The sequence below is a fragment of the Rhamphochromis longiceps genome, linkage group LG14 (genome assembly GCF_057381845.1).
Source record: "Rhamphochromis longiceps isolate RC_006_pf linkage group LG14, R_longiceps_female_GT1.1, whole genome shotgun sequence".
In the NCBI taxonomy this organism is placed as follows: Eukaryota; Metazoa; Chordata; class Actinopteri; order Cichliformes; family Cichlidae; genus Rhamphochromis; species Rhamphochromis longiceps.
This window is the reverse complement of record NC_140570.1, coordinates 5,697,199-5,724,344: the sequence shown is the minus strand read 5'-3', so window position 1 is coordinate 5,724,344 and position 27,146 is coordinate 5,697,199. Positions and strand designations below refer to the sequence as shown.

The window sequence follows — 27,146 nt, the reverse complement described above, 5'->3', positions numbered from 1 at the left end:
TCCGCCTACGCCACTCCTGCTTTACAGGTGAAAACAGAGCAACAGGAGCGCTAGTCTTTGATGTTATTTATTTTCTGTTCTGTTTTACTTGCATCTATTTGAAAGAGTGAGTGTAAACACGCACACAAAAAAATATTTTATGTGCTGGAATGTGCAGAAAATAAGTTTAAATGTTAGATAAATTTCTTCCAGTCAGAGAATGTTGCATATAATTAAATTTTTGCTTGATGCATAAAGTTAAAAGGTTAAAACTAATAAAACAAGTTTTAAAAAGAGACTTTTCCGTATTATTACATTTTGTATGATGGATTATGCAGAAAAAGTAGAATTGGGCTGAAAGATCTATCGCTTTGTCACCTACTCAGGTTGTAAATCGTATTTTTAAAAAGTAACTAAGTAACTAAGTAATTAATTACTTTTGAAAATAAGTAATCAGTAAAGTAACGGGATTACTTTTTTAGGGAAGTAATCAGTAATTAGTTACTGATTACTTTTTTCAAGTAACTTGACCAACACTGCTTGTAGGTGACATTCACAAAGGTAGGTTGGTTTGGCAGTTAATTTTACCGGTCAGAGTATTTTTCTAGCTAATATTCACAAAGGTAGGACAATTTGCCACTGTGCGCATGCGCAGAAACAACGGGTAGGATGGTTTGCCAGGTAGGATGGATTCCAAGAACACCGGCAGGCAATGTTGTACCGGGGGAGTCTGCCGGGCGACATCTCTTCGATGACGGTGTCTCAATTTTGGCTGGGGAAGATGCACTCTGAGCCTTCTTTATTACTAAAGCACCGGTCGATGTAATCTTGGAGAGCGTCTAAACTCTCCCCGTTGTCCTCCAGGGTGTTAGACATGATAGGACAGATGTTGTTAGTTATATGACAATTGATTAGTTTATTTGGCAATACTGAAGCTTAAAGAAACTTTGTTAAATTCTACGCTTTTTTTCCGCCAAATCTCCAGCGTCTGACGTCACCTACAACATAGGTCGCTTACCTTTTCCCGTCACTTCCCTCACTAATTTCTAAGTACATTTAATGACAAAGACACACACACACACTTGAACTTGACAATCTTGCTCTTTTTCCTCTATCACATTCGCACACACATACACCAATATCAGAATAAGATTGTTGATTGCATTTTCGAATTCTTGTGTTCCAGGTGTTTGTTTCTCTTACAAGCTTCTGCCTGTCCTGAAAACCAAGATACACAACAGTGCAGTTCAGATCATAATTCTAATTTCCGAAGCAGCCAGGCAGGACAGCCAAAAAAAGTTAAATAAATTGAAAAACAAAGAAAACAAAACAAAACAGTTTTTAAAAATCAGCAACAGTATGATGTCAGATAGTCACACGATGCAAAGTCTGAAGTAATAGTAGTTCAAGCTACCAGACAGACAACTTGTGTATCTTACACTCAGCGATAAAGACTTTATATAAAGGACCCGATGATTCCACAGTAGGGGTGGGTTTTTATAATCGATTTATCGATTAAAATCGATTCTGGCTTGGATAACGTAAAATCGATTCATTAAAATCCTGAATCGATTTTTTAATATTAATTTATTTTGCCCGAAATGCCAGAATCTCAGGTGAAAGATCACAAAATTTCAACAACCACCAAACAGCTAAGACAGTAAATGAGAGCAGGTACACGGCTTCTGCACAAAGACGTAAACACACAGCACGGACCCGCGGATCAGAATCAGTGAGATGTCGCCTTTCTCAGCTGACGATCGGGGCTGAAAGCCGACAGCTTGCTGATTCTGATCCGCGGGTCCGCGCTGTGTGTTTAAGCCCTTTTTGCGCTGATCATATGGCTGTTAGTTTTATCTCTCTCCAAACAATATTGACCGAACCAGCAGCAAAAGAAGATCCAAACTACGCTTCACATAAACATCATCATGAATTCACTCTGACTTTTGCTGACTTTTCAGGATAAAAATCACACTTCATGCACAGCTCTCTCTCTCTCTCTTTTCTGCATTATTCGCTTGCTTGTTACGCACAAGTCTACCGTTGTTTACAGCGCTGTCGGCCGGCGTTTTTTTTCCCCTTTTACTTACTTCCGAAAAGTAAACCTAATTTCTGATTGAACAAATTTAAACTTTTTAAAATTAAGCAAAATGCAAAACGCTCAGCCGTGTCTCTAATAAAACCTCTGTAACTTCAGAGGTAATGTTCATGTGTTGATTAATGGTTTTCTTTCGTTTTTGATGTACTGCAGATTATTTTTATAAAATCTCAGGCCAGGAAAATCACCTTCATGTTTTTCTGTGTTTTATCTTCAGCTACTTTGACACAAAGGCCTCTGCTGTGATGCTCACACCTTTGATAAAGTCTTGCGTGTGTCAGCTTCCTTTTAATAGATACAAAAATATGTAAATGTACTGATCTGAATTATTTCTGACTGTCAAAATTTCCCAGATTCAAATCGAATTGAATCTAATTAAATCGAATCGTGGATCGAATCGATTCGGGACCTTGTGAATCGGAATTGAATCGATTCTAGAAATCAGTGACGATACCCAGCCCTATTCCACAGGTTTATTTGGCAAACTGATTTTTATTTTACTCTCACATATGTATATACTTCTGTGACTGTACACTTTCCAGTGGGCTCCAGCCCACTGTTCTCCACTCCAAACCTCACATACCTCTTCTGGGCCTCAGCAGCTACTGAAATAGGGAAGGCATGGTTAGCATGATGGATCTCAGCTGTGCCAGGCAGCCTTCCACATCACTGTCCCCTGAACCCACTGCTCTGCCCCTCCCCTGTAGCTGAGCCACAAAACACACCCTGCCACAGCAACATGCTCATTATTTTGCACAGAAATGACAAATTACTGTATGGATAACACTAATGACAATTTTTAAAAATTTATTTAATTGACTTTACTCTGTGTCAAAACATTTCAAATGAAATTAAGAATGGTGATGTTTATGCCCATTTTGAACTTTAAATATAGTTTAAAATTTGAACTTGACTTAGAATATACAGGTTTTGACTTTGAACTTTGCCTTCAGCCACAGTGAAAACTAAAAATGACCTTACTGCACTTCAGATTTTACAAATGGATTCACAGCCATACTTAACTAATTTCTTGACTGATCCTGTATTTAATTGTGTGTGCCGCCCAGGTGGGAACTATCGTGGTGTATTTGCCCTGGGTCTGGTCCAGGGTGAGTGGAAGATGTATGTAAAGGGCCCACTCGACAGGGAAGAATGCAACCTATACAACATCAACGTCACAGCTAGTGATGGATTGTTTGTTTCCCAAGCAACAGTAGAAGTGACAGTGGTAGACACCAATGACAACAGCCCAATCTGTGACAAGGTGAGAAATAAAGTTGTGTATTGTTTTGTTTTGTTTTTCTACGTAACTGATTTGGCATAACTAGTTGTGTGTGTGTGTGTGTGTGTGTGTGTGTGTGTGTGTGTGTGTGTGTGTGTGTGTGTGTGTGTGTGTGTGTGTGTGTGTGTGTGTGTGTGTGTGTGTGTGTGTGTGTGTGTGTGTGTGTGACTGCAGGTTATGTATACTGCCTACATTCCAGAGGACCTCCCAGTCACTAGTGTTTTGTTGAGGGTTGGAGCTACAGATGCTGATATGGGTATCAGTGCTTGGATTCAGTACTCTCTACATGGTCCTGGATCCCAAGACTTCACTATTGACCCAGACAGTGGTATGGATGCAGACCTACTTTAAATACACACTTTTTCTCTGAATTAGCATGAATCGCAACTTAATCATACACAAGCCAAATGTCATCCCCCCGTTTGGCTCCATCACAATGTTTCATATCTTGTTTTAAACCTGTCCAGGTGAGATCAAGTCATCTGTGCCTCTGGACCATGAGATGACACCTAGTTATCAACTGGTTGCCCAGGCTACTGATGGTGGTGGGCGGTGGTGCCATGCTGTGGTGTATCTGACAGTAACTGATGTGAATGACAATCCACCTATTTTCACCCAGTCTCGGTACACCACCAGCGTCTATGAAGACACAGTCACCAAAGCCCTACTTACACGTATCCAGGCCATAGACCCTGATGAAGGTGATACACTAGGCAACTGTTTATATTATCACTACTACAAGTACTGCTTCCATTGCTAATCTGCATCACAAGAAACCAATTACTCAAGGTGCAACTAATTGAGCCACATCAAAAAAAATTAGCAGTATTTAATATAAATGAGGTACACAACATACCTAATTGAAATTTGGCTCTTTCTGAAGTGCTCAAACTTTCCAGCACTCCTTTTGGATCACTCCCCGGAATTCTCACAAAAACACAAAAAATGTCATTAAGCATGATGCACATCATGCTTGCGACCTGATGTCTGGGTTTGAACCACGAGGAAGAGTTTGGTCATGCTGAAAATGAAAGTTGGATTAGATTGACACAGAGGTCCTTGCTTGTGGACTGTTATGAACTTCCTTTCATGAAGCAGTGTGAAAATAGCATGAGTGCTGGAAGGCACAAATCATTTCACAAGGAGACAACCTTTAAGGAAAAAACATTCTGAAATATTTTTTTCAGCAGGGCTGCACATAAGTGGTCCTCAGGTGCACATTCGCTGTCAAAATAAAAGACTCGCACCAGATAAGAAGTTGGAACGCGCGTTTGTGTACATAAGATGTTCTGGAGGAGGACAGACATTTGTTCAGAAGTCTTAAAGCTGTCGAAGAAGCAAGCTCCACAAGCAATTACTTTGGTGTTCCTCCACCGCAAAAGAAGCGCGTATTCCCGGAAATTCCGAGAAATTCTGTAAGCAAAGTAATTGCTTACATCTTTAAAATATCGACATCTTTAAGAGTTCTGAACAAATGTCTATCCTCCTCCAGAACATCTTATTTACGCAAATCCACGTTCCAGCTTCTTGTCTGGTGCGCATCTTTTATTTTGACAGCAAATGTGTACCTGCGGACCACTTATGTGCAGCCCTGTTTATCAGACATTTCCAGACATGTTAATTCAAAACCTGCATGAAGTGAAAGAAGCTAATGCAAAATCAAACAGTTCTTTTAGAGAAAAATAGTAACAGGGAAATGTTAATATAAAAGCTTACCTAATATACTGTAGTACTAAAAAGAAGTTAAACTAATTGTATACAAATTTTGAAGTGCTTAAAATATTCAGTCTAATAGTTAATAGAGTTTTATAGAGGTTTTATGTCAGGCCACTAGTAAAAAAAAATTTTATAACTGGGTATAAATCTCATATCGTCTCCTACAAAAGATAACAACATTTGGTAAGAAGACAAATCCAAGCACTGGCAAACGTGTTGTTTTCAGTGTACTGAGGCCCAAAGCTTCACCCTTTTCTTTTGACATTGCTGTAGGTCCGGGGCGTATGGTGATCTATTCCCTGGCTGACTCTGCAGGAGGATCTTTCTCTATCGACAAATACTCAGGCATCGTGGTCCTGGAAAGAGTTCTCGACCGTGAAATCCAGCCATTTTATCAGATAACAGTTTGTGCATCTGATCAAGGCTCACCACTCCCACTCTACTCACTGGTCAATGTCACAATTACTGTCCTGGACATCAATGACAATCCACCTGTGTTTGAGCGACGTGATCAGTTGGCATCTGTGCCAGAAGATGTGGGAGTAGGTACTGAAGTTCTGAGAGTTTACGCTGCCAGCAAGGACATCGGGACTAATGCTGAGATTACTTACAGTATCCGATCAGGGAATGAGCACGGAAAGTTCCACATTCATCCACTCACTGGTGAGTGAGGGACACCCTCTCACTTTGTGTAGGTGTTACAGTATTAGTCTGTGCTTTTCATTGCTCTTACAGTTTCTAAGATGTTATATATCTGTATCTTTCTCTAACTTGATCTCTATCAGCTTTCACTATGCTATGTTGACTCACAACATTATCTGTTGTTCTTAGGGCCATTAAAAATCTCTCACAGATTTTCATCATAAGGTAGAATGTTCATGAGCATCAGTGAATATCAAGACTTGGCCATACAAATTGCCCATCAATATTGTAATTATAACAATAATAATAATAATGATAGTTTATTTGTACTGCACTTTTAAAAACCAGGGTTACAAAGTGCTTTTCAGAAACAATGAAAAAAGAACAATCAAAGGATAAAAATAAGAAATCAATTAAACTATTTATGCAGCACTCAAGTCTAATCTTAAAATCAGAATAAGATACAATTCTAATTTAATGTGGTTCCAGTTTTAGTGAGTAAAAAACAAAACATGTTATATATTTTAGGTTCTTCAAAATAGCCACCCCTTTGCTTTAATTACTGCTTTGCATACTCATGGCATTCTCTTGATAAGCTACATGAGGTAGTTACCTGAAATGGTTTTCCAACAATCTTGAGGACTTTCCAGAGATGCTGACAACTTGTTGGTCCTTTTGCCTTTACTTTGGAGTCCGTCATCCCAAACCATCTGGCTTAAAGCCCATCATCCCAAACCATTTGGTTTGGGATGATGGGGTTTACGTCAGGTGACTGTGAAGCCTAGCAGAGCACTCCATCACTCTCCTTGGTTAAACAGCCCTTACACAACCTGGAGATGTGTTTGGGGTTTGTCCTGTTGAAAAATAAATAATGGTCCAACTAGAGTTGGATGTCTCGAGACCACTTTTATGTGGTCTTGGTCTCGACGGACTTTGGTCTTGGTCTTCTTTTGGTCTCGACAGACTTTGGTCTTGGTCTTCTTTTGGTCTCGTATCCCTCGGTCTTGTCTTGGTCTCGTTGTCTCGGTCTTGCTTTCTCAGATCGACACAGTGCTCGGTAAAGTCCACAGGTGCGCATTCGCTGTCAAAATAAAAAACGTGCACAAGATAAGAAGTTGCAACGCGTTTTTGCATACATAGGATTTTCTGGAGGAGGACAGACATTTGTTTAGAACTCTTAAAGATGTCGAAGAAGCTCCTTTAAGCAATTACTTTGGTGTTCCTCCACCTCCAAAGAAATGTCAGAAGGAGTCCGAACCACAAAAGAAGCGCATATTCTCGAAAAAGTGGTTGCAGGAGGTGAGCTGGCTTCAAACAAATGATGAACGCACAGAGATTTGGTGCAGAATGTGCCGTGAAAATCCCACTCTAGCGGACAAAAACAGTGCCTTGTATATGGACGCAAACGCATGTTTGCGTCCATGTAAAATCCATATTAAATTTAAAAACTGTACTTTTGAGTTAAAATATATATTTATAATTTTAATAAATGACAAATTAAAAAGGCATGAACATTTTTTTTTTGTATCGACAAAATATTGAACCGTGACACCAAAGTATCGAACCGAACCGTGAATTTTGTGTATCGTTGCACCCCTAATATATATATATATATATATATATATATGCATTATTTGAGATAGAGAGAGAGACAGATAAACTTCAACTTTATTTGTTTTTAAAAAGCTTTAGATAATTCACTTATGAGTTGAGGTTAGGCAGGCCATTCCCATTCCACAACTGAGGAGCTCTAATGGCAAATTGGTTTACGTGTTAGGTGGCAACAGTTAGCAGGTTTCTGCCTTCGGATCTAAGACTGTACACTGGTTGATACAGGAGTGGTTGGAGCTGCAGTTTCTCTATCAAAGTTTGATAGTTTATTGTATAAAATATTGCAATAGGTTAAGTAGTACAAAAATAGAGCATTCATCTATATTAGTAGTTCATTTGTAAACCTCATAAGTACATTCTCAGTACTATGATAATGTCTAAAGCATGACTGAAATTCAGAATTTCAGAGATGTTGTTCTGACATAATACTTCAGGAAAATGAGGACAGAGCATCTTCCCCAAGAGTTTTGCTATAAGTAAGTGGTCTGTAATTAATTTAGTCACAAGAAAGGCCATAATTTTGGACGAGTCCTGTTGCTTCCTATTTATTCCTATCTTTCTATTCCCTCCCACTCTGTTGATCTGCTATACAGTACACTGTACAGGAGCAGCACTTCTAGTAAATGTTCTAGCTGAATATTTACTTAACTTTCTCTCTCCTCTAACCAATGCTCTTAAAAAAATTCCACCAGCTGTTTCCAGCGGACTCTCCAGCACCCTGGCATAGACTTTCCCAGGGAGGCTGAGGAGTGTGATTCCCCTGTAGTTGGAACACACCCTCTGGTCCCCTTTCTTAAAGATGGGGACCACCACCCCGGTCTGCCAGTCCAGTAGTACAGCCCCTGATCTCCATGCAACAATATAGAGACATGTCAACCAAGACAGTCCTACAACATCCAGAGCCTTCAGGAACTCGGGGTGGACCTCGTCCACCCCAGGGGCTCTGCCACCAAGGAGTTGTTTAACTGCCTCAGTGACCTCGCCCCCAGAGATTGGCGGGTCATCCCCTTCATCCCAAGACTCTACTTCCACCACGGAAGACGTGCCAGTGGGATTGAGGAGGTCCTCGAAGTATTCCTTCCACCGCCTGACATTTTTCTCAGTCGAAGTCAGCAGCACTCCATCCACACAATACACAGTGCAGGTAGAGCACCGCTTTCCCCTCTTGAGTCGCCTGACAGTTTGCCAGAATTTCTTCGAGGCAGTCCGAAAGTCTTTCTCCATGGCCTCTCCAAACTCCTCCCACACCCAAGTTTTTGCTTCAGCCACCGACCGCGCCGCATTCCGCTTGGCCTGTCGGTACCTATCAGCTGCCTCAGGACTCCTTCCTCAACTTGGAGGCTCCCCTTACCTCTGGTGTCCACCATTTGGTTCGGGGAATATCACCATGACAGGCACCAACTACCTTGTGGCCGCAGCTCAGTGCAGCAGCTTCGGCAATGGAGATGCTGAACATGGTCCATTCGGACTCCATGTCCCCAGTCTCCCTCGGAATGCTGTTGAAGCTCTGCCAGAGGTGTGAGTTGAAGATCTTGCGGACCGGAGCCTCTGCTAGGCGTTCCCAGCACACCCTCACTTTACATTTAGGCACACCAGGTCTGTCCTGTGCTGTGTCCTGTGTCCTGATCCAACTCACCACCAGGTGGTGATCAGTTGACAGCTCAGCCCATCTCTTTACCCAGTTGTCTAAAGCATATGGCCTCAGGTCTGGTGATACGATTACAAAATTGATCATTGACCTGTGGCCTAGAGTGTCCTGGTGCCACGTACACTTATGGACACTCTTATGTTCGAACATGGTGTTCGTTATGGCCAAACTGTGGTTTGCACAGAAGTCCAATAACAAAACACTGCTCTGGTTCAGATCCGGGAGGCCGTTCCTCCCAATCACACCCTTCCAGATCTTGCTGTCATTGCCCACATGAGCATTGAAGTCTCCCAGTAGGACAACGGAGTCCCTATGAGGAGCACCCTCCAGTGCCCCACCCAGGGACTCCAAGAAGGCTGGGTACTCTGAACTGCCGCTTGGCGTATAAGCACAGACGACGGTCAGGACCCATTCCCTGACCCGAAGGCGAAGGGAACAAACCCTCTCATCCACTGGGAGAAACCCCAACATACCAGCAGTAAGCTGAGGGGATACAGAGATACCCACCCCGGCCCGCCGCCTCTCACCATGGGCAACTCCAGACTGAGACAGAGCCCAGCTTCTATCCAAGAGGCTGGTTCCAGAGCCCAGGCCATGCATTTAGGTGAGCCCGTATATATCTAGCCAGTACCTCTCAACCTCATGCACTAGCTCAGGCTCCTTCCCCATTCCATGTCCCAGTTGCCAGTCTTGGTAGCCAGGGTTCGGTCTGTCAGGACCTCCGCTCCTGGCCGCCGTCCGGCTCACATTGAACCCGACCCGACGGTGCCTCCTGCGGGTGGTGGGCCTGCAGGAAGATGGGCCCATGTCCCTTTTTTCGGCTGTGCCCGACCAGGCCCCATGGACCAAGTCCCGGCCACCAGACGCTTGCTCTCGGGCACCCTCCCTGGGCCTGGCTCCAGGGCGAGGCCCCGGTAACCCTATCCCGGGCAGGGTGAACTGTTCCTACGATGGTCTTTTCATAGGGGTCTTCTGAATCGCTCTTTGAGTTGTCATAGCAGCAAATATACAACAAACAACAAGCACTCATATAAAATGAGTTATAATGGATAAAGACTAAGATAAATGGATAAATATTGAGATATAGGTATAACTATGAATATAAAAGGACAACTATTTGTGCAACTATGTAGTGGTATTAAAAAGTGACACGGTGCATTAAAGTTTGATTAATTCTGTTCCACATGTGTGGGTCTGACCCAAGTGGAAGAATTACAGAGTCTGATAACAGCAGGAAGGAATGATCTCCTGTAACGTTCCATCAGACAGCAAGGTTGAAGGAACCTATTGCTGAAACTGCTCTTCAAGTCGTCCAGTGTGTTATGGATGGGGTGGGTTTCATTGTCCATGATTGCCAGCAGTCTTGTCAGCATTCTGTTACTGATCACCTCCTCCAGGGTGGCGAGCTTTATGCCAACAAGAGACTCGGCCTTCCTGATGAGTTTGTTCAGTCTGTTTGTATCCTTTGCTTTGATTCCTGCACCCCAGCATTTTTGAAATATCCTCATTAAAAAGAAAAGCAAAAGTAAAAAAAAAGGTTCCATCCATCCATCCATCTTCATCCGCTTTATCCGAGGCCGGGTCACGGGGCAGCAGCCTAAGCAAAGAGGCCCAGACCTCCCTTTCCCCAGCCACCTCCTCCAGCTTATCCGGGGGAACACCAAGGCGTTCCCAGGCCAGCCGAGAGATATAATCTCTCCAGCGTGTCCTGGGTCTGCCCCGGGGCCTCCTCCCGGTGGGACATGCCTGGAACACCTCACCCAGGAGGTGCCCAGGGGGCATCCTTGTCAGATGCCCGAACCACCTCAGCTGGCTCCTTTCGATGTGGAGCAGCAGCGGCTCTACTCTGAGCCCCTCCCGGATGGCCGAACTTCTCACCCTATCTCTAAGGGAGAGGCCAGCCACCCTTCGGAGGAAGCTCATTTCTGCCGCTTGTATCCGCGATCTCGTTCTTTCGGTCACTACCCACAGCTCGTGGCCATAGGTGAGGGTAGGGACGTAGATCGACTGGTAAATTGAGAGCCTCGCTTTTACACTCAGCTCCCTCTTCACCACGACGGACCGGTGCAGCGTCTGCATTACTGCAGTTGCAGCCCCAATCCGTCTGTCGATCTCCGGCTCCCTTCTCCCATCACTCGTGAACAAGACCCCGAGATACTTGAACTCCTCCACTTGGGGCAGGAACTCATCCCTGACCTGGAGTGGGCACTCCACCCTTTTCTGGCTGAGAACCATGGCCTCAGATTTGGAGGTGCTGATCCTCATTCCCGCTGCTTCACACTCGGCTGCGAACCGTTCCAGTGCGAGTTGGAGGCCCTCACCCGATGAAGCCAACAGAACCACATCATCCGCAAAAATCAGAGGTGAGATTCTGAGGCCACCAAAGCGAAAGCCCTCCGCCACTTGGCTGCGCCTAGAAATCCTGTCCATAAAAATTATGAACAGAACCGGAGACAAAGGGCAGCCCTGGCGGAGCCCATCACCCACCGGGAACGAGTCCAACTTATTGCCGGCAATGCGAACCAAGCTCTTGGTTAGGGATCGAATGGCCCGTAGCAATGGGCCAGACACCCCATACTCCCGCAACATCTCCCACAGGACACCCCGAGGGACACGGTCGAATGCCTTCTCCAAGTCCACAAAACACATGTAGACTGGTTGGGCAAACTCCCCTGCACCCTCAAGTATCCTCGAGAGGATAAAGAGCTGGTCCAGTGTTCCGCGCCCAGGACGAAAACCGCATTGTTCCTCCTGTATCCGAGGTTCGACTAGCGGACGAACTCTCCTTTCCAGCACCCTGGCATAGACTTTCCCAGGGAGGCTGAGGAGTGTGATCCCCCTGTAGTTGGAACACACCCTCCGGTCCCCCTTCTTAAAGATGGGGACCACCACCCTGGTCTGCCAGTCCACAGGTACTGCCCCTGATCTCCACGCAACATTGCAGAGGCGTGTCAACCAGGACAGCCCTACAACGTCCAGAGCCTTCAGGAACTCGGGGTGGACCTCATCAACACCAGGGGCTCTGCCACCAAGGAGTTGTTTAACTGCCTCAGTGATCTCGCCCCCGGAAATTGGCGGGTCATTCCCCTCATCCCCAGACTCTGCTTCCCCCTCGGAAGACGTGTCAGTGGGATTGAGGAGGTCCTCGAAGTATTCCTTCCACTGCCTGACAATTTTCTCAGTCAACGTCAGCAGCGCTCCGCCAGCACTATACACAGTGCAGGTAGAGCACCGCTTTCCGCTCCTGAGACGCGTGACGATTTGCCAGAATCTCTTCGAGGCAGTCCGAAAGTCTTTTTCCATGGCCTCTCCGAACTCCTCCCACACCCGAGTTTTTGCTTCAGCCACTGCCTGAGCCGCATTCCGCTTGGTCTGTTGATACCTGTCGGCTGCCTCCGGAGTCCCACAGGCTAACCAAGCCCGATAGGACCCCTTCTTCAGCCTGGTGGCTCCCTTCACCTCTGGTGTCCACCATTTGGTTCGGGGATTACCACCACGGCAGGCACCAACCACCTTGCGGCCGCAGCTAAATGCAGCAGCTTCGGCAATGGAGACACTGAACATGGTCCATTCGGACTCAATGTCCCCAGTCTCCCTCGGAATGCTGTTGAAGCTCTGCCGGAGGTGTGCGTTGAAGATATCGTGGACTGGGGCTTCTGCTAGACGTTCCCAGCACACCCTCACTACGCGTTTAGGTGCACCAGGTCTGTCCAGCGTCCTCCCCCGCCACCTGATCCAACTCACCACCAGGTGGTGATCAGTTGACAGCTCAGCCCCTCTCTTTACCCGAGTGTCCAGAACATATGGTTGCATATTTCAAATATTTTTTAATCTTCTTTATCTTCATCTTCTTTATCTTGTAATATTTTTCATTATCAATTCAATTATTTTTCATTGCCATTGCCCTTGGTCTGGAGCTCCATTCAAGATCTTGGCTCATTGGGTGAGGATGATCATGAAAAATGTGGTTGATCTACCCAAAACTAAAGGAGGTGATTCGAGAATGACTTTATGTAAGCCACCGCTCCTCCATTTCGAAAGGAGCCAGTTGAGCTGGTTTGAGCATAAGAATGCCTCATTGACACCTGGTAGGTGGTGTGTTTCAGGCATGTCCTACTTAGGGTTACCCTAACCCAGGGCTTACTGGAGACAAATGATCTGTCAGCTGGCTTGGAAGTGACTTGATGTGGAAGTTGGAAGAGTTGGCCGGGGTAAGGGACTTCTATATTTAGACTGCTGCCCCCTGTGACCCAAACTTGGATACGTGGCAGAAAGGGATGGATAAAAAATACTTAATTATGGTACACATGTCCTTCTAGAATTTACCAAATGTTTAAATGCCTTCTATTTAAGGATTTTAAATAGAAGGCTGTATAAACTATATAATGATGGTAAGTATTTATAGCAACAATATGAGCTCAGAAAGTAGAGCAGGTGATCCAATCTCTATAAGGCATTTCCCAGCCTCTCACAATCCGCACAAGACCTCCAACTGGTCAGTGCATTTGGAGGTGTGTAAGAGTGATTCGTTATCGATTGTAGGTATAGAATAAAATAAATGAAGTGTTGTGTGAAAAGGCAAATTTCGCTTATTGCTTTAAGGAGTCAATATGATTAGTAAAGCAATTTATAATCTCCCAGTTTGTTAACATTTTGAAATTCCAACCCATTACAAATGTCTATAATTATCTTCTCTTCCCCTTTCTCTTTCTCTTATTCAGGTGCCATTTTAGTTGCCCAGCCTCTTGATTATGAGACCTGCAGAGATTACTTCCTGACAGTAGAGGCTCGTGATGGTGGCACGCCCTCTTTGAGTGCCGTTACTACTGTGAACATAGACCTAACAGATGTAAATGACAATCCACCCATGTTTAGCCGCAGTGTCTACACTGCAGTGGTGTCAGAGGATGCCACTGTTGGCGAGCCTATTGTTCAGGTACGTTTAAAGAATTAGTCAGGTTTTCGCTGCATGTATGTCTGAAGTAGTCGACTAGTCACTAATTGCAACTAGACTAATTTAATAGTTGACACGTCGTTTGAAGTTTTGTAAGATCCTGAAAGACACAGGAATAAGTAGTAGGATTGAAGAGTGTAATAACGCACTGAAACGGAAGATGGCAGCAATGCATGTACAAGGATGCAGGCTGCCAATGAACGCTAAAGAAGAAGAAGCAGTCTCTGGTATCGTAGCTGTGTCCAAATTTAGGGGCTGCATCCTTCGGAGGCTGCATTTGTAGGCCGATTACATTACAGCAGGGGTAGGCAACCTTTCTGATAACGAGTGCCACCTAAAATTTCCTCAAAAGTCAATGTGCCATATGATTGCATTAGCAATAAATTTAATAACGCTCTATATCAACAGTTACTATAAAGTTGTTCTATATAGTGTGTATTATATTTGTTCACATATGTTGGCAGCTATCAGCGAATAGTTATCAGCTATTTTGAAACAAAAAAAGGACACTTTTTATCCATAACAAGAACTCCATAACAGCAAATGAACTGTACAACAGAAAATCCAAATGCTATTTATGGTCTTCTCACAACTATGATAAGAAAAATAAACTGGGCCAATATGGCATGTTTGTTAATACAAGGATACACGTTAATGTGATATCAGGTCTCCCACTCAGAGACACAGGTCTCAGAGTATAGGCGCAAGTATAACTTGTCAGGTAGTGATGTCCAGCAGGTGAAAATGCAAGCTCCATGAACACGCACAGCTATGTTATTTGTCTCTCAGAAGCAGTTCATAACTTGCCTTCAACTCATTCATGTCACCTAAAAGTTAAACCTGTTTCTCCATCACAGCTCTGATGATTCAGTAAGGACATCTCCTGGTTTCATCTTCATGTTTCCCTCTCACCAGATAACCAAACCGATATCATGACCAGCAGCTTTACAGCTGTGGCTCCAGCAAACATCAGCTGATACTAGAAAGTAATATTAAATAAATTCTAACAACAGCTGATCAAGCTTAAACGTGCTGCCGTTGTTTAGCGCGACATCTGCTGGTTTCCTCTTTCTGGCGCAAAGTGGGAGATAAACAAACAAGAGAGACGGGACTTCCGACAGAAAAGACGATCAGTTGATCATTGATCAGTTTAATAATTGAAGTAGCAACAGGAGAGGAAGGGGGTGAGAATGAGAGAAGAAGAGGCAGCTGCAGCGTAAAGACGCCGAATAACTCCAGCTTTGTGTCTTTTTTATTGTAGCTGAAGTACGAGACAAACTGCATTCCTTTTCACCTCAATACGAAATATTTTCTCTGAATACGAGACGATTCCGTTTTTTAGGGGATGGTTGGCAACTCTAATAATTAACCTTATGAAGAAAATAAAGTTCACTATAACATCATAGCACCCACCCAGCCTGTATAGAAACGCCGTCATGCTAGCTAGCACCCAGTACGAAAAAGTCAGCATAATGAAAATAAACTACACCTAAACTTGGTTTATATCTGACCCAGATAGACTGCAGTTCATAACTTCTTACCTGAAGTTCAGTTCACCTGACACTCAGACGGCGTCCGCCTCGGGCCGCCTTGTACTTTCCCTCATCCACCTGCTGGCCTCCACCACTTGCTAATGTTACAGAATCTGTGAAAGCTCCGCGATAGCCACCACACGAAGTAACAAATAACGACCCTATCTAAATCCCAGTAACTATTAACGCATTCCTGATTTTGGCATAATAACTAGTTACCGTGCTCTTTACCACAATAAAAACGTACTTACTGTAACGCGTACTTAATATTCATGCTAGCATGCTCTTCTTCTTGTGCTGAGACTACCGTCTTTGTACTCCCAGACATACTGTTTAAAAGAGAAGTTGTCAAATCAAGTATTTATTTGAATTTTAGGGGGAAATTCTGCTCTACTATCAGGAGTTCAGGTTTAGTCAGCCATCTCGCTCTAATGCCGACTGGAAGCCACAAAGCAGCTGTTCAAACGTCATCAGCCAGAAAACTGCCCTTTTGAGACGTTCCCACTCTGAATAGTGAGAGATGAGCTTGTTTAGTGGATTTTAATGCACTTCTGTAACATCCATACTCATTACCTGTTTGATTTTTTCTGTATTTATCTAATGATTTTGACATTTTGACATTCTGTGAAAGGACGCTGTTTTTCACAGTATAGAATATCGTATAGTATATACTGTATATACACATATACAGTATATACATGGCTTTTGGAAGCCACTACTAGTATGAAAAGAGGAGTTTTTGCTAATTTAAGGTGGCTTTTCATTTGCACCTTGTGATACACTGCAAATCTGCTTCCCTTTGGCTAGGGTGCTCTGTTCATTCTCACATTTATATATGATTTTGCTTCATCAGCATCCTTAATGGTGCCAAACAAAGGATCTGCAGCTGTTTTCGCTTGTCTGTTTATGAATCTGATCAGATCTGTACACTTTACTCTCCTTCTACTTGTTTCTTGAATGTCAAAGGCAGAACTGCACATTTCTCTCATTTTATATGGCAGCTTCGACACAATAACTCTGAGATTAGTGGAGTTCTCAATCTTTTGTAGGTGACTGATGTCTTGTTACAACCACTGAGAAACAGGGAATAGCTACGAAGAGCCTTTCCATCATCTGGTTTAATGTGTGGCTAGTTGAATGCTTGGTTCATGTTGGCAGTTGCACTTCTCATTTCTTTACTATAATGATTAAACAGCAAACTTCTGGCCTCACTGTAGGCTTCCTGAGGATTTATGTGCTGGCAACTTCTTACCAAATCTCTGGGTTTAACTCCAATAAACTGTTCAAGGTAATGCAAACTGTCACTGCCCTGGACACCTTGATAGGAGTCACTGAGGTGGCTTGAAGCTGGAGGGTACCACTCCTGACTCCAGCGAACAGTTGATGTCAACTGTAAGAGGGCACAGAGCAGGTAGACATGCTCTGACCAATGTTGTCTGCATGGGGTCCAGGGTGCATGTGGAGGATGTGGACTGAAAGACCCACTTGGTGACCTGGGAATAATTCACAGACGAAAAAGAGGAGAAGTAGCATGGAGTTAGATGTGCTACGGGGAATGCCGTCCTGAAATTGATGTGCAGGTGCCAGAAGCTATTGATGAATGGAGTTAATTTTTCTTGGAAAAAGTCCAAAAACTTATTGCAGAGGTCAGTGGCACCTGAAAAGAGAGGTGGATTAATGGGGTGAAGTAGTTGGTTGATGGTGGAGAACACCAATCTGGGATGATTTTGCTGTTGGTGAGTGAGGGAAGAGTAATAAGGAGTCTTGGCCTGAGAGAGCTGCTTAATAGGACCTCACATGGTCTTTATATGCCTCAAGGTGGACAGTGAGATCAGACCTTTTGTAGAGCCTCTCAAGTCGGTGGCCAGTGGTCTTTAGGTCACAGAGATGCGAGGTGAACCACGAGGCAGGGAAGGTAAAAGAGGCGGCCCGAGTTTTATGGGGGACAAGACAGTTGAGGCTGCTAGATATGGCCGCATTATAATGGTTAACAAGTGTGTCAACCATGTTGATGGGTGGGTCTGAAGCCAAGTGGTTTACGATCAGATTGTTCAGGGCCAATGTACTGACAGCCTTAAACTTCCTGTATGGTATGCAATGGTACATTAAGTGCGCAGCCTAGGTACAGGAACAATAACAGAAAAGTACACACCAAGATAGTCAGAAACAGCAAGGTTCAAGCACTTCAGATTGGAAGTGGTAGTGTCGGAGGAGATAACTAGATCCAGCGTGTGACAACAACAACAACAACAATAGCAACAAACTTTATTTATATAGCACATTTAAAAACCAGTGGTGTACGAAAGTGCTTAACAAGAGGGTAAGATGAAGTAACAGGGAAGGATGAAAGCTATGGCAAAGTACCAAACATGCTAGCAGGTTAAATGGCATTAAAAACACAGAAGCAAAAGAAATGCATATAAAAGCATAAAATGACAATATGTGTAAAGGATAAAACAGTCAAAAATGTAAAAAATGATTAAAATAGTTAAGAATAGACCGAAGATAGAAATAAGCATTAAACTAACTAACAAACAAGCATTAAATGGTAGAAAAGGCGAGGCTAAATAAGTGGGTTTTTAACCACAATTTGAAGGATTGAATGGAATCAGACTCGTGGATAACAATGGGGATGTTATTCCATAGAACGGGTGCAGCCAAGGCAAACGCTCGGTCACCTCTATAGTCTTCAGCCGGGATCTCGGCTGTACCAAAAGTGACTGAGAAGATGATCTTACTTGGCGCTATATTGTTAATAACTTGTAAGGGTGAGCAGCAGGATTTTGAATTGAATGCGATACTTAACGGGAAGCCAATGCAAGTCGGCAAGGACAGGGGTGATAGAGACACGCCGCCCACTACCAGTAAGGAGACGAGCGGCCGCATTCTGAACAATTTGCAGTCTATGGAGAAGAGTAGAGTTAAGACCAAAGTAAAGGGAGTTGCAATAATCCAACCTAAATTTCACAAAGGCGTGGATAAGCTTTTCCAGGTCTCTATGCGGGACATAATGTCTGGCCTTGCTAATAAGACGCAATTGATGGAAGCAAGTTTTGACAACAGAAGACACTTGTTTGTTGAGATTAAAAGAGCTATCCAAAAACCCCCCCAGGTCACTAAGAGTGTCGGTGAGGAAACTATCAAAGGAACCAGAGGCACCACAGAGTTGGCCACGAGGAATACTACTGTCAAACACGATGATTTCAGTTTTCCTGTCATTTAGGATGAGAGAGTTACCTGCGAGCCAATTTTTGACCTCGCGCATGCACTTACGAAAACCGTGCAAAGACATAAAAAGTCCCACCTAACTCAGAGGTAACTGATGATCCTTTTAATATACTATGTGAAAGAGAGAGTCCAGAAGTCACAGAAGTGTCATTGGCGGACAAAGACCTACTGGAGTCGACATACAGTAAATGTTTAAGTCACCAATTAGGAGTGAGGCTGGAGACAAAGAGCAAAGAGAGGTGAAAATCTCAGACAACTATGACATGACCACAGTACAAACTTTATGGGGGCGGTAGATGAAGATAACCTGGAGCTGTGTTGGCACAGCCAGGGTGACATTAAAACACTCATAATAGGTAACACGCTGGATCTAGTTTTCTCCACCAACACTGCCACTTCCAATCTGAAATGCCTGAACCTTGCTGTTTCTGACCATCTTTCAGTCCACATCCTCCACATGCACCTTGGACCCTTCAAAGGAAGTCCAACCTGCTGTCAGTAACGGTATGGTGGATTAGCATTGTTTTATTGTTGAGCATTCAACGGCATGAAAGATGCACTGTTTGTAGCTGATGATGAGACAGATGTGGAGGAAATGGTGCTGTCGATGCAAGCAACTTGTCTTAAGCTGCTCAACTAGTGGTAGTGGTAGTGTCATTGTTGTTGACTGGAACACCTGCCAGACAGTACAGAGAGAGCGACATTGTGCCAGTGCCTGTTAGACAGTGCAGAGGAATGTTCTGGACAGACAGCCTGTATTAAACCTTTTAACAATTTTTTTTAACTTCATTTGGCCTCTATCCTGGTTGTCAACCTGACGCTTTAAACCCTATCAGGTCTAGTATTATATTGCCTCTGGTGGAACAGTTGACATCCTTTTGAAAGGCTGATAATGTTCTGTTCATGCAGACAGATGTAAATTCAGAAGTAATATAACAGTGGAATACTGGGCTAGCAGGCATTGTACAATTGATTATTGAATGTGCAACAAATTAACACGAGAAGTAATATGACTGCATTCCAGCAGCTATGAATCCCATATTTGGGCCATAGAAATGCTACTTCATAGAACCATGCCCAATATTGCACCACTTATCTTCTTGTCACTCAAATAAAATATCTAACCCCCTAAAATGTTTCGAAGCCAGACCAGGCTATTGTTGCATTTTGGTCTGTGAGTCCAGTCACCTTTCCATGGAAAGGTCATAATCAGTGTTCTAATCTTATAATCTTTTTTCACCCGGTGAAATTTTTGGACACCCTAGTGACAAGGAAGTTGAATAGTCCAGCCTAGAATTTATAAACCAGAAACATCCTCTGACACATGTTTCTGATTTTGGCATTATGGTGCTCATGAAAGAAGTCAGTCTTAATTATTATTATTATTATTATTATTATTATTATTATTATTATTATTATTATTATTATTATCATTTAAAGGACACTTTATTGGTCAAAACGACTACAGGCTTCCTCAAGCAGTACAAGATGCCATGGTAATGCCATTTACTGTAAGTATCTGGTTAGGCACTCTTTCTGAGAATTCTAGATGCCAAATATGATAATTTCAGTTTTGTCCTAATTTCAGTGTCCAGAGTTAAACATCATTAAGACCTTTATGGCCTTAGAGCATCCTTGTAGTTTTTTTTTTGTGCCATCTGGGATTTATAGATGAATTTATAAAGATAACTGGGTATAATTGAATAGCAACTTACATGTATGTGGTGTTTTCTGATAGTATTAAATAAGGTAATAAGAAAACTATCGATCCTTGCACAGAACCCTGTTGAACACCATGATTAACTGTTTGTCTGAGAAATACTCATTAAATTTACCAACTGAATCTATCAGAAATGATTAAAACAAGTACTATGTATTTCTTTTATTGCTGAAGGTATATTGTAGTCTTTAGCAAAATGTTATGATTAACTGCAGTGAATACTACACTGAGGGCTAGCAGGACAAACACAAAGATGAGTCCACTGTCAGAAGCCATGCAAGGATACGTTGAGGACAAGTTTAAATCAGGACTAAAACAAAAATAAACTGTTCCTCTGCAATCATCATATAGCTGATACACAATTCTTTCAAGAGTTTAAGTTACAAAAGCCTCATCTTTTCCATATTGTCTTACACTTTAAACATTAGCAACTTTCAGATCCATTACAGCACATCAAAAATTGAAAAGGGTAGAAATATCTATGTGAAAAGCTCTGGTCGCAGACTTATTCTTCAGTGTATTATAGAAACCTCACTACAGACAGCACTGCAATTGTTACCCAACCAAATATGTACTCAGTGTGTGTTTGTGTATGTGTGTGTGTATTTACAGCTGAAAGCAGATGATGTGGACAGTCAGCTGAATGGAGCCGTCTTCTACTCCATTGTCAGTGGAGACAGACACAACCAGTTCCTCATTGACCCACTCAGTGGAGTCATCAAGGTCAACAAGCAACTGGACCGTGAGACTGTAAGGACACACTTTTACATAGAAAAACATCCACTTATCCTCTGTGCAGTTTGGTTTGGTGAAATTACTGGAGACAGGCCAATTGCTTCATTCATATATATATATATATATATATATATATATATATATGTACGTACATGCACACAGTGGGGCAAAAAAGTATTTAGTCAGCCACCGATTGTGCAAGTTCCCCCACCTAAAATGATGACAGAGGTCAGTAATTTGCACCAGAGGTACACTTCAACTGTGAGAGACAGAATGTGAAAAAAAAATCCATGAATCCACATGGTAGGATTTGTAAAGAATTTATTCGTAAATCTGTCACGGCGAGTGAGAGGAGCCGTGTGGAGGAAATGAAGGAGGATCCAAACGCAGGCAGTAGTGGAGAAGTGAGGGTGGTTTATTGAGCACAAAATAAGGACAAACAGCAAATGGAGCTCAATCTAAACTATACTGGGAAAACAACTAAACTACAAAGCACAAACCTGAATGAGAACGAGCAGAGGAGAATGACGATGGACAGCAGGGAGAACACACGGGTGCGACATGGTAGATACACAGACGGACCAGCAACTACAATGACGGAGGACACGACTTAAATACACACAGAGAAACATGGGAATTACACACAGGTGGTGGACACAGCTGGGAACAATCAGTAAGATGAGACCGGGGTAAAACTGAACACACTCACATGAGACGCAGACCTTCACAATAAAACATCACACGCAGGCTCGACATCGAGAGACAGACAGGAAATGACATATGAAACTAAACCCACATCTTAAACCCAGATAAACAGAAACATGGAACTCTAATAATAGACATAATCATCACCACAACACGACAAGAGAACAAGAACACAATCCCTGATGCAAACTTAAATCAAAACACAATAAACTCAGAATACTGGGTCCAACGGACCCAGAACCGTGACAAAATCAGGGTGGAAAATAAGTATTTGGTCAATAACAAAAATACAACTCGATACTTTGTAACATAACCTTTGATAGCAATAACAGAGGTCAAACGTTTACTATAGGTCTTTACCAGGTTTGCACACACAGTAGCTGGTATTTTGGCCCATTCCTCCATGCAGATCTTCTCGAGAGCAGTGATGTTTTGGGGCTGTCGCCGAGCAACACGGACTTTCTTTTTTTTTTTTTTTTTTTTTTTCTTCTAAATGACATCAGAAACAGCAGTATGCGACATTACGTGATGGCAGAGCTTCAGTTCATCCTTTGTCTTTTTTTTTTTTTTTTTTTTTTTTTTTTTTTTTTTTTGGGGACACCTCAGGCCCTCCAAGGTTTGGAGGCCTATCTCCACCCACCACCACTTCCCCTGCCGGTGGCGGACTCCCTCAGGTGTCGGTGTGTTGGTGGTTCTTTGTGTCTGGGGGTGGGCGTCCGGGTACACACCGGCTCACTCCTTGGCGGCCGCTTGTCGGGGCCTGGGGCCTGGGGCTCGCTCGGGCCCCTTTGGAGGTGGGGTGCCCCCGGCCTCTCGGCCTGGGGCTCGGTCACTCAGGCACAGCTGGGGGCCGGCGGAGCTCACGGGCGCGTCACTGCAACTCCCCCTGACTTCTGCTCCGCGGCTGCTGGGCGAGCCCTCATCTGGGACTCTCCTCAGCTCTTACTGGAACAGTGGCGCGGCTGCCCCTCTGTTGGTCTTCCATGGTCTCTTGTGTTCTGGGGGCCTCTGGATGTCTGGAGTTTTGATCTCCTCCATACCCGCTTCACACCCTGGAGGACGGGGCTGTGGCCCCCCCACACTCCCTAGCAGATCATTACATGGAGAAACCTTTGGAATGCAAGCATGCTGATCCACACAGGTATGCACACATGGGTATTCACAGACGCGGACTAAAGCTTTCTTGGCTGCTGCCTCAAGCACACTGTGCGCTGTCTATCTTGCGTGCTGCACAATATCGTTTATTATTTAGTAAATATTGATATCTATGACTAGCTAGTTTATTGTGATGGTGCTTTGTTTTCTCTATTATTATGTTGCTCTTTGTTGTTTGCTGTCTCCTCTGTTTGTTTTTTTTGTTTGTTTTTTTTTGTTTTTTTTCTCCATACAGGTGACCCAGGAGTTCTTTTTTTTTTTTTTCTCTCTTCCCCCCCCTTCTCACCGTCTCTTCTCCCCTTTGGTTTTCTTTCTTTCTCTCCCCCTCTTTCTCTCATTCATTCCCCCTGTCCTATTTATTAAAAAAAAAAAAAAAAAAAAAAAAAAAAAGCAACACGGACTTTCAACTCCCGCCACAGATTTTCTATGGGGTTGAGGTCTGGAGACTGGCTAGGCCACTCCAGGACTTTCAAATGCTTCTTACGGAGCCACTCCTTTGTTGCCCGGGCGGTGTGTTTTGGATCATTGTCATGTTGGAAGACCCAGCCTCGTTTCATCTTCAAAGTTCTCACTGATGGAAGGAGGTTTTGGCTCAAAATCTCACGATACATGGCCCCATTCATTCTGTCCTTAACACGGATCAGTCGTCCTGTTCCCTTGGCAGAAAAACAGCCCCATAGCATGATGTTTCCACCCCCATGCTTCACAGTAGGTATGGTGTTCTTGGGATGCAACTCAGTATTCTTCTTCCTCCAAACACGACGAGTTGAGTTTATACCAAAAAGTTCTACTTTGGTTTCATCTGACCACATGACATTCTCCCAATCCTCTGCCTTATCATCCATGTGCTCTCTGGCAAACTTCAGACGGGCCTGGACATGCACTGGCTTCAGCAGCGGAACACGTCTGGCACTGCGGGATTTGATTCCCTGCCGTTGTAGTGTGTTACTGATGGTGACCTTTGTTACTTTGGTCCCAGCTCTCTGCAGGTCATTCACCAGGTCCCCCCGTGTGGTTCTGGGATCTTTGCTCACCGTTCTCATGATCATTTTGACCCCACGGGATGAGATCTTGCGTGGAGCCCCAGATCGAGGGAGATTATCAGTGGTCTTGTATGTCTTCCATTTTCTGATGATTGGTCCCACAATTGATTTTTTCACACCAAGCTGCTTGCCTATTGTAGATTCACTCTTCCCAGTCTGGTGCAGGTCTACAATACTTTTCCTGGTGTCCTTCGAAAGCTCTTTGGTCTTGGCCATGGCGGAGTTTGGAGTCTGACTGTTTGAGGCTGTGGACAGGTGTCTTTTATACAGATGATGAGTTCAAACAGATGCCATTCATACAGGTAACGAGTGGGGGACAGAAAAGCTTCTTACAGAAGACGTTACAGGTCTGTGAGAGCCAGAGAGTTTCCTTGTTTGAGGTGACCAAATACTTATTTTCCACCCTAATTTACGAATAAATTCTTTACAAATCCTACCATGTGAATTCATGGATTTTTTTTTCACATTCTGTCTCTCACAGTTGAAGTGTACCTCTGGTGCAAATTACTGACCTCTGTCATCATTTTAAGTGGGGGAACTTGCACAATTGGTGGCTGACTAAATACTTTTTTGCCCCAATGTATATATAATTGAAATTAAATAATTGAATCTTACTTCTTGCTGCAATGTACAGTTAAAAGTCTATGGATATGTCCTTCTACATGCAGCCTCTAGTTTTTCCTGTCTTTTTTGTGATCATTGAAATGCTCCAACAGTAACTTCTTTCGTCTCCTACAACCTACACTGATTCAAGGGGGCATCAGGGTCTGCCCCTGTGGAAATTTACTACTAGCTCCTTGATTTTCCTCGCATTGATCAGGAGATGGTTCCGCCGGCACCTGTCCACAAAATCCTGAATCCACTGTCTGTACACTGCTTGACTCATCTGTGATGAGTCCTCAGGGAACTTTTTTAGATGGCAGCCTAGACGGTTGATGGAGAAGTCTGGAGTGTAGAGAGTGAACAGGAATCATGCTAGCACAGTTCTTTGCAGGGCACCCCGTACTGCAGACCAGGCTGTCAGAGATACAGCCCTGTGTCCTCACATACTGTGGGCAGCCAGTGAGTCCAGTATCAACTGGGACAGTAAGTGGTCTGCTCCTGACAGCCCCAGTATGTCCCTCAGAAGTCCATGCTGGATGGTGTCCTCACAGTGCTTCCAGTCTTCTCCAGGTGGGTCAAAGCTCAGTGCAGGAGATAGATGATGGCATCATCCACCCCGATGCTAGGCTGTACCACACAGGTCTTTCACACCCGTGGTACTTACCCTAGCTTCAGGCTAATGTTGAAAATGTATCCCATGATGCCACACAGTTGGTCTATGCAGTACCTCAGGAGCCTGGGGCTGATGTGATTCGGACCTGCAGCATTTCGCATCTTGATTAGGGCGATCGTGGCTCAAGAGTTGGGAGTTCACCTTGTAATCGGAAGGCCGGTTCGAGCCCTGGCTTGGACAGTCTCGGTCGTTGTGTCCTTGGGCAAGACACTTCATCCGTTGCCTATAGGCCCGATGGCGCCTGTGTCTGGCAGCCTCGCCTCTGTCAGTGCACCCCAGGGTGGCTGTGGCTACAATGTAGCTTGCCATCACCAGTGTGTGAATGTGTGTGTGAATGGGTGGATGACTGGTTGTGTAAAGCGCTTTGGGGTCCTTAGGGACTAGAAAAGCGCTATACAAATACAGGCCATTTACCATTTGGTCTTCTCCAGCTTGTTCCTTACATGAAGTGTTGAAAGGATAGTGGTAGGGGAGCTGTGAGTATTTTGAAGCTGAGGACTGAGAGGTGTGCAGTCATGGAAGAAAAGCAGGCACTGGTCAAAAATAGGGCATTTGCAGAAGAAGTGATTGGGCTGGAGGAGGGATGAGTGTCTGGTCAAACCTGCTGAAAAACTGGTTCAGGTCATTCACCTACCCTAAATCTCCTACAGCCTGGGAGTTGAACCTGGAACCTCCGTGGCCGTTTTCCAAGACAACATAATAATAATGTATACTTTATTGATCCCTGTGGGGAAATTACTCTCTCTGCATTTAACCCATTTATTCAGTGAAGCAGTGGGCAGCCACTAATCAGGTGCCCGGGGAGCAGTGTGTAAGGATGATACCCTACTCAGGGGTACCTCAGGGTAGCCGTTCAGTGGATTTGAACCTCTGACCTTCCGACTATGAGGCGACCACGCTACCTACTGAGCTATTCCTGCCCCCAACATGAAGTACCCTTTGAAGTTCTAGTAGAAGACATGAATGCAGCATTACTTACAATCCCTGTTGTGACGATCATCGAAAACCAACACTACGACACTACGGCAGCAGTGATCGTGAGATGCTTGGCTATAAAATGATCAGCCAGAAGAAGCAGTACACCCATGGAGTACTAGTGGCAAAGATCAAAGCAGTATGGAAGGAAGTTAATCAATAATCGGAGCTGCAGAAAGCTGTGATGAAGAAAGTCATACCTAAGATGTACAGCAAGCTTTCTATACCTGAGGCCTTGGACACTGCCAAGCAAACACTCACAGCATTGGGCAGCCACTTGAATAGGTATACCAGAGAGATAGAAGGCAAGGGAATAAATCAGCTGTACACTACTGAACCATCCAAGGTGTACTCTGTGGTAGGACAACAATATGAGAAGAACCTCAAGGCTGGAGACAGAGCAATACTGGAAGAATATAGGATAAAGGCTAGTGGCTCTAAGAACAGAGCACAGCTACCTCCCTGAACAGGATCTTGTAACAGTCACAGTTGCAGACACTTAAGAAAGTCTCCAAAAGTTGATTCTGTTCATCTGGACGTAGCGTTTTCAGTGGGAGAAACGTTTCGTCACTCATCCAAGTGACTTCTTCAGTCTCAGCTGACTGCAGGTTTCCCCAGTGTTATAAATAGTACATTTGCATAATGACTGAAACCAGCCCACTGAAGGAACAATGGGCTGGGAGGTCACCTTCATCATAATTATGCAAATTCTCATGACCATTGATCAACAACCACTGATCAATGGCTACGAGTACCATTCACAGAGAGTTGGGGAATGGCTGCAAACACAGCATTGTAAGATGGTGAAAGATGTACCCTTAGGCCCCCTCCTCGATTCAGCGATGGT

The 27,146-nt window shown here is 43.9% G+C and overlaps 1 protein-coding gene across 6 annotated transcripts in view; it reads left to right on the top strand.

The window, feature by feature from the left end:
- fat3a (FAT atypical cadherin 3a) overlaps positions 1 to 27,146 on the top strand; it is a 180,488-nt gene that overhangs the window by 118,079 nt on the left and 35,263 nt on the right. For all 6 annotated transcript variants that reach the window (XM_085379829.1, XM_085379830.1, XM_085379827.1 and 3 more), the window contains 6 exons: positions 3,145 to 3,341; positions 3,534 to 3,687; positions 3,827 to 4,060; positions 5,349 to 5,738; positions 13,698 to 13,912; positions 21,023 to 21,160. In XM_085379829.1, coding sequence (XP_085235955.1) covers positions 3,145 to 3,341; positions 3,534 to 3,687; positions 3,827 to 4,060; positions 5,349 to 5,738; positions 13,698 to 13,912; positions 21,023 to 21,160 — 1,328 coding nt within the window. The remainder of the gene's footprint in view (positions 1 to 3,144; positions 3,342 to 3,533; positions 3,688 to 3,826; positions 4,061 to 5,348; positions 5,739 to 13,697; positions 13,913 to 21,022; positions 21,161 to 27,146) is intronic.